This window comes from Lolium rigidum, chromosome 5, assembly GCF_022539505.1.
Source record: "Lolium rigidum isolate FL_2022 chromosome 5, APGP_CSIRO_Lrig_0.1, whole genome shotgun sequence".
Lineage (NCBI taxonomy): Eukaryota > Viridiplantae > Streptophyta > Magnoliopsida > Poales > Poaceae > Lolium > Lolium rigidum.
The window spans coordinates 264831329-264846708 of NC_061512.1; the positions used below are offsets into that span (position 1 = coordinate 264831329).

Below are 15380 nucleotides of genomic sequence, written 5' to 3' on the forward strand. Positions count from 1 at the left end.
GGTGTTCCTCTTCTGCTTGCGCGCGTCTGGCCTTTTCTCCACCTCGTTTTTTTAGAGGTAAGGCCCTTAGGCCCTGCTTTAACTTAATAAAGCCACACCGGCAGAATCCACGATACAACCATCCAGCTTACATAACACACACATAACGGAGAGCTCCCAGTTCATCCGCTCACACTCATACAGCCACCACAAGTCCAACACAGGTCCAAACACAGATACACAAATGAAGAGCAGACTCAGGCTTGGGCTTGCTCCCTTAGGCTGGAATGAAGACGCTTGATCTCCTCCATCGCCGCGTCCAACAGGCTCCTATCCGTCGACTTCACCAGCATCCGCCATTGCTGCATATAGATGAGCATTTTGTAGAGCACGTCAGACGGGTTACTGATAAGCGAGCCGTCAAAGATCATCTTATTCCTAACGTTCCAGAGGGCCCAACATTGCGCAGCGAAAGCAAACCAAACAAGTCTACGATAGCGGCCAGAAAGACCCCGAGCGATCGCTAGGAACTCGCCAGCCCCTGCTGGGTTCCAATCACAGTGCAGGATCTCCCTGATCGCTGCCCACATAAATCTGGCAAGGGAGCAACCAAAGAAGATATGGCTGCAGTCCTCAACCTCGCCACACAGGCCGCAATCCCCATTGCTTGGGCCATGACGCTTAGCAATCTGCTCCGCACTAGGTAACCGACCTCTGATCAGCTGCCAGAGGAAGATCTTGATCCTCGGCGGCACTCGCAGACTCCAAACCTCCTTAAAGTGCGTCACCGCCGCTCCCTGCGATAGACGGACAAAGCGCGTCTTTCCCAGAAATTCACATTGCACTGTAGCTTGTACTCTTCCGACCAAACTTGCCCCATCTACATTCGTTTTTTACATTTTGCATTATTATTATTATTATTATTATTTTTCTTATCTTTTATCTCTATATAGGACATCTCCACTACATGATTTCTCTCAACATGCAAGCATGCCACATCATCAATCTACCACCTCACCAAATTCTAAGATTTAATCCTAGTCTTTTAAGGAAAGCACCTCCAAGTCAGGGATAAATAGTCATTTAATTGCCCAACGCTACTTTTATGCTAGCGCAAGTGCGCAGCTGATCTTTCAGAGAAACCAAACGGCGCCCTCTTCTCTCCCCACTATCATCGCATAATCACACATCCCACTACTCTTTAGAGCATCTCCACTCGTCCCCCCGACGAGGCCCCCGGCGAGCGTTTTTTCCATCCGGACGGCGTAATTCGGCCCAGTCGCGCCCCCGGTTCCTCGTTTTCGTCCGGATTTGGGCCTAAATCCATCCGGCGATCCCACGACATCCCCGGCCCCCCGGGGAGCGCTCGGGGACTCCGGACGAGTGAAAAGCGGGGAAGGGCCCGATCCGTCGGTGACTCGACGCACGAACCCCACCGCCACGTCGCTCAAAATCTCCCCCACCCCTCGTATCTCTCTCGCCGCCGGCACCACCCCGCCGGCTTGTTGCCCAGATTGCGCCGCCACTCCTTCCCCACCTGCCTATATTCCGCCGTGTTTGGACGACGGTCTATCCGGCTGCTCTTCCGCCGGCCTGTTTTCCGGCCTGCTTGCTCGTCGTCGCTCGCGGCTCGGGTTGCCTCGACCACGCCCGTCGGGTGTTCGTCCATTTGCCTCGCCGGCCATGGACTCGGACGAAGAGGAGGAGCAGATGTTCGTCGAGCTTATGCAAGAAGAGATGGCAGCGGCCGCCCAAGACGAGGAGCACATGATGATCCTTGGTTGCTTGGCAAGCATGTACGGCGGACCGGCAACTCGTCGGCGTGGTGGGTCGGCACGAGGTCGCCGGAAGTGCAAGCCGAGACAGCGAATGGAGGGCTACTGCATGTTGTACGCCGACTACTTCGCCGACAATCCATTGCACGGTGAGAGTGTTTTCCGGCGTCGCTTCGGGATGAGCGAAAGCTATTTACGGAAATTGTGTATGCCATCCGCCACTTTGATCCCTACTTCGGATGCAAGGCGGATTGCACTCGGTTTGGTTGGATTTTCGTCACTCGCGAAGTGCACGGTGGCTATGAGGATGCTTGGCGTATGGAGCTCCCGGTGATACTGCTGAGATGACTATCTTCGCATGGCGGAGTCCACCGCCCTTGATTGTTTCTACCGGTTCTGCGGGGACGTCATAGCAGGTGTTCGGGGACTATTACTTGAGATCACCCACTGTCGAAGACACTCGGAGGATCCTTGCAACAAATGAAGCTAGAGGTTTTCCGGGGATGCTTGGAAGCATTGATTGCATGCATTGGCAATGGAAGAACTGTCCGTTTGCGTGGCGGGGAATGTACAAGGGTCACAAAAAAGGCTGCACCGTGATACTTGAAGCGAGTGGCTACCCATGATCTTTGGATTTGGCACTCTTTCTTTGGTATGCCTGGATCCAACAATGACATCAACGTCCTAAACTGCTCCCCGGTCTTTTCCAAGCTTGTTGAGGGTCATGCTCCCCGGTGGACTATGTGATCAATGGTCGGCACTACAACAAAGGATACTACCTTGCGAGACGGTATCTATCCAAAGTGGGCAACATTTGTGAAGACGATCTCCAATCCTAGCACCCCCAAACTTTGCGAGTTTGTCAAGAAACAAGAAGCTTGCCGAAAAGACGTCGAGCGAGCATTTGGTGTCCTACGACGGAGATTTGTCGTCGTCCGGTTCCCCGCTATGACTTGGTCCAAAGATCGGATGTGGGAGGTGATGAACTGCTTGTGTGTGCCTACACAACATGATTATTGAAGATGAGCGAAAGCATCCGGTTCCTACGGGCTGAGCAAGAAGCACCATATGAGAGAGAGGGTCCTCTTGCACGGCCCTAATCACCAGTGCCTCCATCATGGGCCGCCTTCATTGCTATGCGCCGGGAGATTCGAGACTCTACAATGCACCGAGCTGCTTGCAAGATGATCCGGTGGAGCACATATGGAGGCTCCGAGGCAACGCCAACGCCGACGCCAACTAGTCTGTCTTAATTTGTTTGAAAAATTGTGAAATTGTGTGCTTCATTTGTTTCGAGCACTTGTTAAACATTGTACTTGTTATCGCCGAATTTGTTTCGGCAATTCTCGTCCTCTTGTTTGCCGAACTTGTTAAATTTTATGTTGAATTTGTTTGAAATATGTCAAATGGTCGAGGTTGGGGGTTTCCTGCCGGGGGGACGGCTGGAACTTCGGCGCTCCCCACGCCAAATCTTCATCCAATCCGGACGAAAATTTCGCCGGATTTGGGCGTGGGGAGCGCCAACGAGTGGGGATGCTCTTATTGTTCTGGAAACGTCTCCCCTTCAGATTCTATTAATATAGCACAAGACCGATACAACATAGGATCCATGGCTGGGGCAAACAGCACAAGCACGCCCAAAAAAAAGCACAAAAGAAAGACAAGAGAAACTAATGCCGAAAAAGGTCGGATCGATGAAAACGGAGATGCCTCGCAACCGCTGTGCCCGCCGAAGAATATCCACCACAAGCCTAGCACATGGAAGCCCCGCGTACCAAGCAGCACCTTCAAGAAGGGATGCGACGATGACGGCTGCTGCTGCCGGAGTGAACCTAGGGTTTCCCCGTACGCGCAAGGACGGGGAAAACGGGGCTTCACCGGACGCCCTTCAAGAAGGAAGGGTGGCGCCGCCGCGGCGTCACCGCGTCGGTGTCGGCGGAGCCGACGGGGATTTCTCCCGACCCTCGTAGTCCCGCCTTGGACGCTCCATCGTGCTCCACCACACTTGCCGCCCACCACCTCACGCCACCACGGCCTTGCAAGCACCACCGCCGTCTCACCGTGACCAACGAGCCGGGGACATCGGGAACAAGATGGGCCAACCGGGAGCGAGAGGTAGCACGACAGCAGCCACGTCGGAGGGAACCGCCTCCACCGCCACCTGCGGACACCGACCGGACGCGGTGACCGGATCACACCGAGCCCGTACGGCCGGCGAGGCCGGCGGGCTCGTGAAGATCCGGTCTCCGCGCGCAGCGTACGTGCCGCCGGCAGCGCTACCCCCCACGCTCGTCCGTCACGAGGACCACCGCCGGGGAGGGAGCCGGCCCGCCCGGACCCAGATCTGGGCCAGGCAGGCGCCGTCCCGATGGTGAAGCTGTCAACCGGCTTTCTTTTTTTCTTCTTCCTCTGAACTTGACCGATCCAGATCAATGCCCTGTTTACCTCATATTTTGTCTTCAATCATCATCCTTAATCATGTTTATGAACTCATGCAGTCACCGGCTCACAGAAAATATGAAAGGAACGCTCATTGATTTACCGACATAACATGTATGCTTAGTCGTGAAGATGGGACTGGGCCGCGTCGACCCGCCGGGTCACTGACCCGGCCCAAACATTCAGGGCCATTGGGGTCGGCCTTGATATGTTTTTGGGCCAACAGAGCCGGCTTTGATCGACCCACTGGGTCAACGGGGTCGATTCCAACTAGGAACAGGCGTGACCTAGTCGCAGCCCCCGTCTCTGCTGCCGGCGGCGGCGCTGCCTCCTGCGTCTCTCCAGCCGCCCTCCGTACGGCCGTACGGGTCGTCGCCTTCCTGGTCGCCGCCCACCTCTGCTTCCGGTGGTGCTGCCTCGTGCTTGCTGTGCCGCTCCTGGCGTCTCTGCCGTTCGCTGTCGGTCGGGGTCGTCGTCGTCGTCCCAGTCGACCCAACGCCGTCATTGTCTCGGCTGCCCCCTGACTTGTCCAACTCTTCCTGCTCCCAGCTCGCCATCTTCCTCCGATTCTTGACGGTTAGTGCTCTCTAATCGAGCATATGTTTCTTGAAATGTTCAGTCTCTGCTTTTTCTCATGTGAGACTATCAAGTTGTTTACGATGGATGCCTTGATCAGCTTCAGCCCAAATATGTCATAGAGTTGTCTATTTTACCTTTGAAGATTGCCTTGTCTTCTGTTCTATGTCGCAGCTTTTGCTTGTGGCCTTTTGTTTTTCCAACCTTCTGAGTTCTGATGCTCTAAGAAAGGATCTACTTCATGCAGTGATGGAATGTTTTGTAGCCTACTCAGGATTATACCGGGGCTCGTCAGTAGTTAATATTCTGTTCTATTGCGCTTGAATGCTAGTTAAAATCTCTTATGTTATTTGGCTATCGTAGTTTCTTTGCTGTTTGGTCCTGTATTGTAAGCTGTAACTATATTTATAAGACCTTGCTTTAGTGAAAAAAGGATGGCCTCCATGCTTATTATCCCAAATTAATTCGTTTGCAGTTCATGACAGTATGTTTGCAATCTTGTTTCTTCTAGTTTCAGTAAACAATGCATCTTTCAAGCAGGATACTTGCATCTTTCTAGTTTCTTCTAGTTTCTTCTAGTGACAGTATACTTGCATCTGTAAGGTGGCATAAAAAAAAAAAATATGGTTGGCACTTTTGATCAATATATTTCGACCTCATATCCACTGTAGTGAAACTTTCTTGGATTCAACAGATAAATTGAAGCTTGGTTAAATTATGCATTTCTGTTCAAGAATCTGTCCTTCGGTGCCATTAATTTTTAAGTGCAACTCCATACATTTTTGGTCAGTGAAATCATTAATGATCCCAACAGCCTGGAATTCTTGCAAAGAGGCAATTTTCATCCACTGATTTTACACTGAACTAGATAATGTGATCCAGATAAATAGAAACGTCCCACTTTCTGATCAGAAACATGTACTGTATACTGATGTTACCTCCTACATACTTGCTCTGTAATGTTCCTATATTTCCCTCTGATCAGAAACATGGAATTGGAAGAAGGGAATCCTGAAGCGCAACAAAGTGGTACCTCGATATTGATATCTGGTGCAACAAGGACTGGGCCTGTGCTGTCTCCTTTGATAAATCGCTCTAGAGCTTATGTTGGTGAGCGTTTTGTCAATCTTTCTTTTATACGGATGCAACTTAAGAGTTGATTAGATCTTATGTAACTGCAATGTTAACTCTTTAATCCTTTTTTTAGCGGCTTGGTCTGCACGTGATACTCAAATGGATGATTTGGAAGAAGATGATGCCGACGAACAAGATGTCGACTATGGAGAAGAGGAAGAAGATGAGGATGATGATGATGAAGACGAAGCAGAGGAAGATTTTCCTGATGAAGAGGAAGGAGATGAGGATGTTGACATGGGAACATTTTCTGAACAGGGAAGAAATTTTTTGTCCAAAGTCTGGAGAGAATATGAGCCTAAGCGTGTTGATGGGATAGTGATAGCTGCTGAATGCAAACATTGTGCAAGGAATATTTGTGCTGAGCGTAAACATGGAACAAGTTCATTGCGCAAACATTTGAAGAGGTGCAAGGAAAGAAAGAAGATTCTTATAGTTTCTGGCCAGTTGAGTGCTCGTCCTCTGGCTCAGTCCAAGAGATACACCCCGGTGGTGGAGGTGGACCCCCTCCACCCATTCGACGAAATGCCCTCAAGGGGAACTGTGGCAGGTCGCTCGAGGACTAGCGGTCTCTCGGGCTCTCGGCGCATGGCGGCAGCGAAGCCTTGCGAGGCGTGCACTGGCCACTTGGGTAAGCTGGCGTCTCCTCCCCATGACGGCTGGATGACGGCCAAGAACCCCCTCGACCTTGACGACCTCCTGCTCGAGATCATCTCCCGTGTCCCTGCCAGGGAGCGGTGGCGCTTCAAACAAGTGTGCAAGCGCTGGCTGTGCCTCGCCAGGAAGCTTCCCCAGTCCCTGGCCGGGTTCTTCTACACCAGCCACAACGTGGAGCGCTTCCCCAAGTCTGCCCTCCACTTCTTCAACATCTCGTCGACCTGCCCTGAACCCCCAAGGTTCTACCCCTCCTTCGACTTCCTGCCAGACCATAGAAAACTTGATCTCCTTGATTGCTGCAATGGCCTCCTCCTCTGCCGCTGGTGGGGCACCTCCGTGCAGTACATCGTATGCAACCCCGCCACCAAGGAGTGGGTCATGCTGCCGTACAGCGGGTGTGCCGCCGACGAGTTGATCCTTCCCCGTCTGGGTTTTGATCCGCTCGAGTCTTCCCACTTCCATGTGTTTTTCTTGCTGGGGGATATGTTCAGCATCTCCGGAGTTCTCTTGTACTCGTCTGAAACCAGGGGATGGGTTCGTAAGGAGAATGGATGGGACCAAGAGGTCCGGCATGTTGGGGGCAGGCCTAAGACTGTCTTTCTCAAGGGCTACATGCATTTTCATCTGGATGCCATCGTCCACCTTGACAGTAAACACTATCGTTCTGTCCCTTGTCTAGCTGCGGTGGCCACAAATGGGGAAACATGGACCATTGTTAATCTCCCTCCCTCTGATGATGATGATGATGATGAAGGTTTTTGTTTTGGTTTCATTCAGCTGTCTCAGGGCAGCTTGCATTATGTCCGCTTTGAAGGAAATGAGCTAGCAGTTTACGTTCTGGAGGACTATGGCAGCAAACAATTCAAACTGAAGCACAGAGCTCCAATCCGTGACTTGTTCAGCGAGGATGATTTTCCGGAACTGGAACTGAGTTTGATGACCTTTGAGTGGGTTGCAATTCATCCGGAGTGTGATGTGATCTTCTTCACTATTGATCCGGATAAATGCTTCATGTGCTACAAGATGGATCTTCAGAAAGTCACACATATTCGCTTTCTTACAGAAGATGGCAAGCCACCGTATCTGCCATATGCCCCACTATACGCAGAGTTACAATCTCTGCGCGTGATCTCCACTGAACTGAACTTCTGTTGTAGTATGTGCTTGAATTTTCACTGAACTTGCTGTTGTATTTTCGTTGGTTCTGGACACTGCTACCTCCTCATGTTGGCTGCTATATATATATATGGCTCTTGTCTTTCTCTGGTTTTGATAACCGTTTCAAGTTTTCAACTTTACCATGTACTGGATTACTGGTCATGGATATGCTCTATTTTTGTTATATATTGTGGTTTATTTTGCTTATGACAGCAGAAAATTCGTTATTAAACGGTGATTTATTAGTACGAATTGGCAAGGCCTAAAAAACACATAAATCCTAAAATTGATTTCAGTTGCATTATTTGCATCCAACCAAGCCATTTGTTGATGTGACAAATTTTAGGACTGAGTTGGTGTAGGTGCTCTTGATCAAATGCTATTCGTGTAGATTCAATTTAAAATATTATTGCTTCTGGAGAGTTGTTGATTACGATTTGATACCTTACTTTGGACATGTTACCATAGATTCTTAATTAGCATCAGGTTATTCCTTGGTTTGGGTCTGAATAGTTTTTTCAGCTGTCCATATGTGTGAGCTAAATGTATGACTAGAGAGGTTAATGCTTAGGTTTCTTCTAAACATTTACGTGATGTGAAATATTAGCTAGCTCGAGCTGGTCAGGATATTGGATCCATTTTGTTCTCCCTGCAGATTTGAGATTCATATGAATCTAGCATATCCATATTTTAGTCGAACGTCCCGATTGTTATCTTTTTTTGCGACCCATGTAAGCCAATCACTTGGCAAGTTACATCTTCATCATCGAGCACACATAAACCCAGCTTACTCAATACATCTTCTGAATAATCGTGGCTGAGTGGTAACAAGGATAAGGTTAAGGAATGGTTAGTATATACTACGTACATATATATTGCCGACCAAGCGGACTTTACCATCCCATAGCGTGATGCCTTTCTACTATGTCTAACGTTCCATTTGAAATAAGGAAATATGATTAGGTTGACTGAATCACGAGTTTGTGTATCGAACAAAAAAAGTCTGCAATTTATACCTTTGAGTGAGCGTGTGAACGAAGTCATGTTTAACACTCTTTTTGATGCCCATTTTTTCAAGGGTATGCCTTTGGCCGTACCCTTGAAAAGAAAACACTCTTTTTGGCTGGGATTGATGCAGCTATTGGAGCTCTTGGGTTGTTTTCCTATTTCCTATTTAAAATGAGCATCACTCCCACATTTTGCGTATGTTAATATGTTACACTAATGTCCCACAGAGACGCAATGCAAATGAGTATTAATTTCATAGATGGTGTATGCTTTTTTGCATCAAGAAAATCATCTCAAATGCCCGCAGCAACGCGCGTGGCATCAACTAGTTATTACTGCGCTAAACACGTCTTAAGATACATCTAAATTTACAAAATCGATCTTTTATGTCGCCTATGTAAAGCGATAAACAATCTCTCATGCAAACCCTTATTTCAGCCCCGAATTTTGTCTTTTTTACACAACACAAAAATTGCCGGGCTTTCACGAAACTTCACTTACACACATAGAAAGTTGAGACACCTGTTTCGAAGTAGAGGGTTTTTTAAACCAAATCTTATCCATTTTACACGCTTCTTACACATGGTTTCACAACCAGAAATAAACCGGTGAAAACCCCGTAGCAGGTCTGGCCCCGACGAAATTTATGCCTTCGGTTCATTTGTCGGCCTTTTTCCTCGGGCCGAGGCTCTCGTACCCGACGGCTTCTTGCATGTGCGGTGGCTCGGTCACCGGCGGCGAGGTTTTCCCAGGATGGGGGTAGGAAGATATAGATAGGCTAAGATAAGACACGCCCAACAAACCATGATGTATTAGTCGTGCGCTCACACAAAACCATAGGCTATATCGACTGTGGAAGCAACTCAAATAATTCGTTATAGTCTTACAGATGATTTCAAAACATCATTCGACATCATAACTATGTTCCCAAGCAAATCCGTAGATTTTACTTGGAAAACTTACACTAAGCTCATCATCAACTCTAGGGGCTATTTCTTGATTCAAAGGTTTAGAGAGCATGGAAGAGTGGTTGCAATTCGTCCCGGCAATAAAGACTCGCTGATTATCTCCCTACACCTCAAGCCTAGCATGCATACTACTTCTTGTGAAAATAACGGTGTCACCATGTTCTTGTGGCCAATATTTTCTTATTTCTCTTGGGTTTTTCAGAACTGATGCTCCTTATAAGGACCTCGTATCAGTGGCCTACCAAATTACTCACCATGTACTTTATTGTGTGAAAATACATAATAATTGAATAATTGAATATCACTACTGACCAACTATACTTGCACGATATATATAATCCTGACGGAAAAGCTACACCTACCAGAAACGTCAAGATATTTTATACAAAACTTTTATACTTGTATTAAATTATCATAATCATATTAAGCAAAATTGAGTATAATTTAGATTGCTTAACTAACAACATTACACTATTTTGGGATATTAGTTCTCTCTTCTACAACTGTGATGAATACAATACATAGTTTTTTCTTTAAATTTACATTTATATTGCAATAAAGTTTTACTTAAACTATTTTCACCTGTTGCTAAAATTATTTTTTGTATTTATGTATGTATGTATGTTGGTGCATATATATATCAATATCTACAATTACCATGATATAGATTTATATAAATTGTACAATCAAATATATATCTTAGTTGTGGTTCTGATTGTTAGGTACCTATACTTATAGATATTTCTAACCATTGGCAGATTTTTCTTGCAAGTTAGATTTCGTAGTAAGTTCACAACATGTGCATGCTCTACACTTGGTATTGGAATCGTATATACAATAATAATAATATACAAACATAAAATTACCTTGGATACGACTTGTTTTAAATGTGATTAGTGATCATATGGTCTATGCAAATCTATCACATGCGGCATAGATACAAATAGGTAATAACATAAATGAGTGTAATTGATTCCTGAAAAGGGAAATAATATCACCATTCATCTCCATGGTGAAAGTGTGTGGAGCCTCCATGTGTGTTTTTGGTAATTAATAACAATCCCTATGGACTAATGTTTGCATCGAGTTATATTTGTAGGAGTTGTCCATATGCAATGCTTGAACCATATGTTGGCTTCAAGGTTGCAATAATAAGAAACTGATGAAGAATGTCAAGTGTCAAGTATGTCTTGAAGATGAAGATGAAGATGAAGTGATGCCTCAAGTTCATCTTCAAGATATCAACATGATGAAGTTCAAGATGAGCCAACTCAAATAGAACATATGCTTGAAGCTTCCTATCCATATGGTAATCATGGATATGTGAAGATGCGCCGAAGAAGAAGCTCTACCATACTGAATTATGGTTGAGCAATACGCAAGACTTCGTCAAGCAAGCACAATCAAGAAAGGCGTTCCATCTTGTTGCGGTCAAGATCATCATCATCAAGCTCAAGTGGAATGCGCAAGGTTACACTACTAGGAAAAGGGCTATAGCTGCACGGAAGGGTGCCGGCGCACCATCATTGACGTGCGCCGGTGGCAAAATACCGCCGGCAAGCCATGTTAGGCCGCGCCGGCGAAGAACCTATACTACCAGCGCACAAGAAAATTTAGTGCGCCGGGAATAAAATTCGAAGAGTTCTGGCCGGAAACAGAAAATATGGGCAACTTACCCCCGGCGCACCTCTATGGTGGTGCGCCGGTGGTAGACAATTTACCACCAGCGCACCACCATAGAGGTGCGCCGGGGGTAAGTTGCCTAGATTTTCTCTCCACCCCCCCCCGGGAATCGCCTTTTCAGTTTTCGAAAAAATAATAGAAAATGATAGAAAATTCAAAAAATAAAATCCTTTGAAATGCCCATGTAATATGTGATCTAGTTTTAGGGAAAATTTGAAAATTTGAATTTCGATGTATTATGCAAAATGGCGTCATCTTTCGGTAAAACGGGATTTCTGGTTGCATACGACCTCCGATGAAAAACTTTTTTATATCAAAATCGATCTAATCGAAATTTCCTATTCGAATTCAACGGCCTATGGCCGTTTGGAGAAAAAATGGATTCGTTATTTGGAAAACAGAAACAGGACTTTTTTCAGATTTAAGATTTGGGTGAAAAAAATAAAAAAATTACCCCCGGCGCACCACCCTACTTGGTGCGCCGACAGTAACCCACACTATATAGTCAAGACGGCCCTCATCCCTCTTCTCCTTCCTCACTTCTCCCCCTTCTTCTCTTTACCTCCTGCTCTTCTCCTTGCAATACTCACCGACGGCCTCCGAAGACGACTACTACTCCGGTGACCTCCTCCTACTCCGGTGACCTCCTCCTCCTCCGGTAACTGATGACCCACAAGTATAGGGGATCGCAACAGTCTTCGAGGGAAGTAAAACCCAAATTTATTGATTCGACACAAGGGGAGGTAAAGAATACTTATAAGCCTTAACAACTGAGTTGTCAATTCAGCTGCACTGGAAAAGCACTAGTAACGAGGGTGATGTGAAAGTAGCGATGATATGAGAGCAATAGTAACGAGTAACACAGCGACGGTAATAGTAATATGAGAGCAATGGCACCGGAAAACGAGTTGACATGTAGAGCAAGTATATGATGATGAAAGATGGACCGGGGTTCCCAGCTATCTACACTAGTGGTAACTCTCCAATAACAAGTGTTGGGTGAACAAATTACGGTCGGGCAATTGATAGGATTGAAATAGCATTAAGACAGAATATCAAGATCATTAATCATGTAGGCATGTTTTCCAATTATAGTCGTACGTGCTCGCAATGAGAAACTTGCACAACATCTTTTGTCCTACCGGCCGGTGGCAGCAGGGCCTCAAGGGAAACTATCTGGATATTAAGGTACTCCTTTTAATAGAGTACCGGAGCAAAGCATTAACACTCCGTGAAAACATGTGTCCCTCACATCACCGCCATCCCCTCCGGTTGTCCCGATTTCGTCACTTCGGGGCCTTTGGTTCCGGACGGTGACATGTGCATACAACTTGTAGATACAATCTAAGCAATAAGTATAGAGCTCAAATCTAAGATCATGCCACTCGGGCCCTAGTGACAAGCATTAAGCATAACAAGATTGCAGCAACAATAACTTCATAAACTTTGTAGATAGACAATCATAATGTAACAATCCATCGGATCCCGACAAACACAACACCGATTACATCGGATGAATCTCAATCATGTAAGGCAGCTCATGAGATCATTGTATTGAAGTACATGGGGGAGAGAATACCAACTAGCTACAGCTAGAACCCGTAGTCCATGGGGGAACTACTCACGGAGCATGATGGAGGCGATGGCGTTGATGGAGATGGCTTCCGGGGGCACTTCCCCGCTCCGGCAGGGTGCCGGAACAGAGAGTTCTGTCCCCCGAATTGGAGTTTCGCGATGGTGGCGGCGCCCCTGGAGTCTTTCTGGAGTTTCGTCAATTGGTATTGCGTTTTTAGGTCGAAAGGGATTTTATAGGCGAAGAGGCGGCGCAGGGGGGCCTCGGGGCGCCACACCCTAGGCCGGCGCGGCCTAGGCCCGGCCCGCGCCGCCATGTGGTGTGGTGGCCCCCGGCCCCTCTCCAGACTCTTCTTCGGTGTTCGGAGCCTTCCGGAGAAAATAGGAGGTTTGGCGTTGATTTCGTCCAATTCCGAGAATATTGCCCGAACGACCTTTCGGAACCAAAAACAGCAGAAAACGAGAACCGGCACTGTGGCATCTTGTTAATAGGTTAGTTCCGGAAAACGCATGAAATCATCATAAAGTGCAAGCAAAACATGTAAGTATTGTCATAAAACAAGCATGGAACGACAGAAATTATGGATACGTCGGGGACGTATCGGCATCCCCAAGCTTAGTTCCTGCTCGTCCCGAGCAGGTAAACGATAAAAAGAATAATTTCTGTAGTGACATGCTACTTACATAACCTTGATCATACTATTACAAAGCATATGAAATGAATGAAGTGACTCAAGGCAATGATCTATAGTTGCTAACAAGTAGATAACATATAGCAAAACTTTTCATGAATAATACCTTCAAGACGAGTATCAAAAGTCTTGCATAAGAGTTAACTCATAAAGCAATAAGTTCAAAGTAAAGGCATCGAAGCAACACAAAGGAAGATATAAGTTTCAGCGGTTGCTTTCAACTTGTAACATGCATATCTCATGGATGATTGTCAACACAAAGTAATATGATGAATGCAAATATGCAAGTATGTAAGAATCAATGCACAGTTGACACAAGTGTTTGCTTCTAAGGTGGAAGGAAATAGGTAAACTGACTCAACATAAAGTAAAAGAATGGTCCTTCAAAGAGGAAAGCATCGATTGCTATATTTGTGCTAGAGCTTTCGTTTTGAAAACATATAGAGAGCATAAAAGTAAAGTTTTGAGAGGTGTTTGTTGTTGTCAACGAATGGTAGTGGGCACACTAACTACCTCGCCAACCGGACTTTCAAGAGCGGCTCCCATGAATTATTTGCATATTTATGTGGCACTCCTTCCAACCTTTCTTTCACAAACCATGGCTAACCGAATCCTCGGGTGCCTGCCAACAATCTCATACCATGAAGGAGTGCCTTTTTATTTTAGTTTTATTATGATGACACTCCTCCCAACCTTTGCTTTCTCAAGCCATGGCTAACCGAATCCTTCGGGTGCCGTCCAACAATCACATACCATGGAGGAGTGTCTATTTAAGTTAATTTCGGGACTGGGAATCCCATTGCCAGCTCTTTTTGCAAAATTATTGGATAAGCGGATGTGCCACTAGTCCATATGAGAGTCCGTCAAAAGTAAATGACAAGGTTGAAAGCTAAACACCACATACTTCCTCATGAGCTATAAAACATTGACACAAATCGGAGGTAATAAATTTTGAATTGTTTAAAGGTAGCACTCAAGCAATTTACTTTGGAATGGCAGGAAATACCACATAGTAGGTAGGTATGGTGGACACAATTGGCATAGTGGTTGGCTCAAGGATTTTGGATGCATGAGAAGTATTCCCTCTCGATACAAGGCTTAGGCTAGCAAGGTTGTTTGAAGCAAACACAAGTATGAACCGGTATAGCAAAACTTACATAAGATCATATCGCAAGCATTATAATACTCTACACTGTCTTCCTTGTTGCTCAAACACTTTTACCAGAAAATATCTAGACCTTAAGAGAGATCAATTATGCAAACCAATTTTAACAAGCTTTACGGTAGTTCTCCACTAATAGGTTTAAACTACATGCAAAAACTTATGATCTACTTGAGAGCTCAAAACAATTGCCAAGTGTCAAATTATCCACGACATATGAGGCATTTTCCTTTTCCAACCAAATAAAGATAAGTATTGTAGCTTCCAACTTTTATCATTGAACATTAAAAGTAAAACGAAGAACACATGTGTTCATATGAAAAAGCGGAGCGTGTCTCTCTCCCAAACAAGGATAGCTGGGATCCGATCTTATTCAAACAAAACAAAACGAAAATAAACACACAGACGCTCCAAGTAAAACACATAAGATGTGACTGAATAAAAATATAGTTTCAGGGGAGGAACCTGATAAGTTGATGAAGAAGGGGATGCCTTGGGCATCCCCAAGCTTAGACGCTTGAGTCTTCTTGAAATATGCAGGGATGAACCACGGGGGCATCCCCAAGCTTAGACTTTT

The 15380-nt window shown here is 46.0% G+C and overlaps 1 protein-coding gene across 3 annotated transcripts; it reads left to right on the forward strand.

Moving 5' to 3' along the window:
• The first annotated feature begins 4635 nt into the window (after positions 1-4635).
• LOC124653568 lies at positions 4636-7817 on the forward strand. 3 transcript variants are annotated; one of them, XM_047192627.1, is made up of 3 exons: positions 4636-4769; positions 5755-5879; positions 6019-7817. In XM_047192627.1, the coding sequence occupies exons 2-3, from the start codon at positions 5759-5761 to the stop codon at positions 7737-7739; spliced, it is 1842 nt and encodes a 613-aa protein (XP_047048583.1). In that variant the 5' UTR covers positions 4636-4769; positions 5755-5758; the 3' UTR covers positions 7740-7817. The 3 variants fall into 3 exon arrangements, with proteins under 3 accessions (XP_047048583.1, XP_047048584.1, XP_047048582.1); XM_047192628.1 differs by having other exon boundaries at positions 6022-7817; XM_047192626.1 differs by having other exon boundaries at positions 5977-7816.
• Positions 7818-15380: the final 7563 nt, after the last annotated feature.

Coding starts and splice junctions, on each gene's coding strand:
- LOC124653568 (XM_047192626.1), top strand. CDS start 5,759: ATGGAATTGGAAGAAGGGAATCCTGAAGCGCAACAAAGTGGTACCTCG. Junction 5,880..5,976: donor TCGCTCTAGAGCTTATGTTG/GTGAGCGTTTTG, acceptor TCCTTTTTTTAG/CGGCTTGGTCTGCACGTGAT.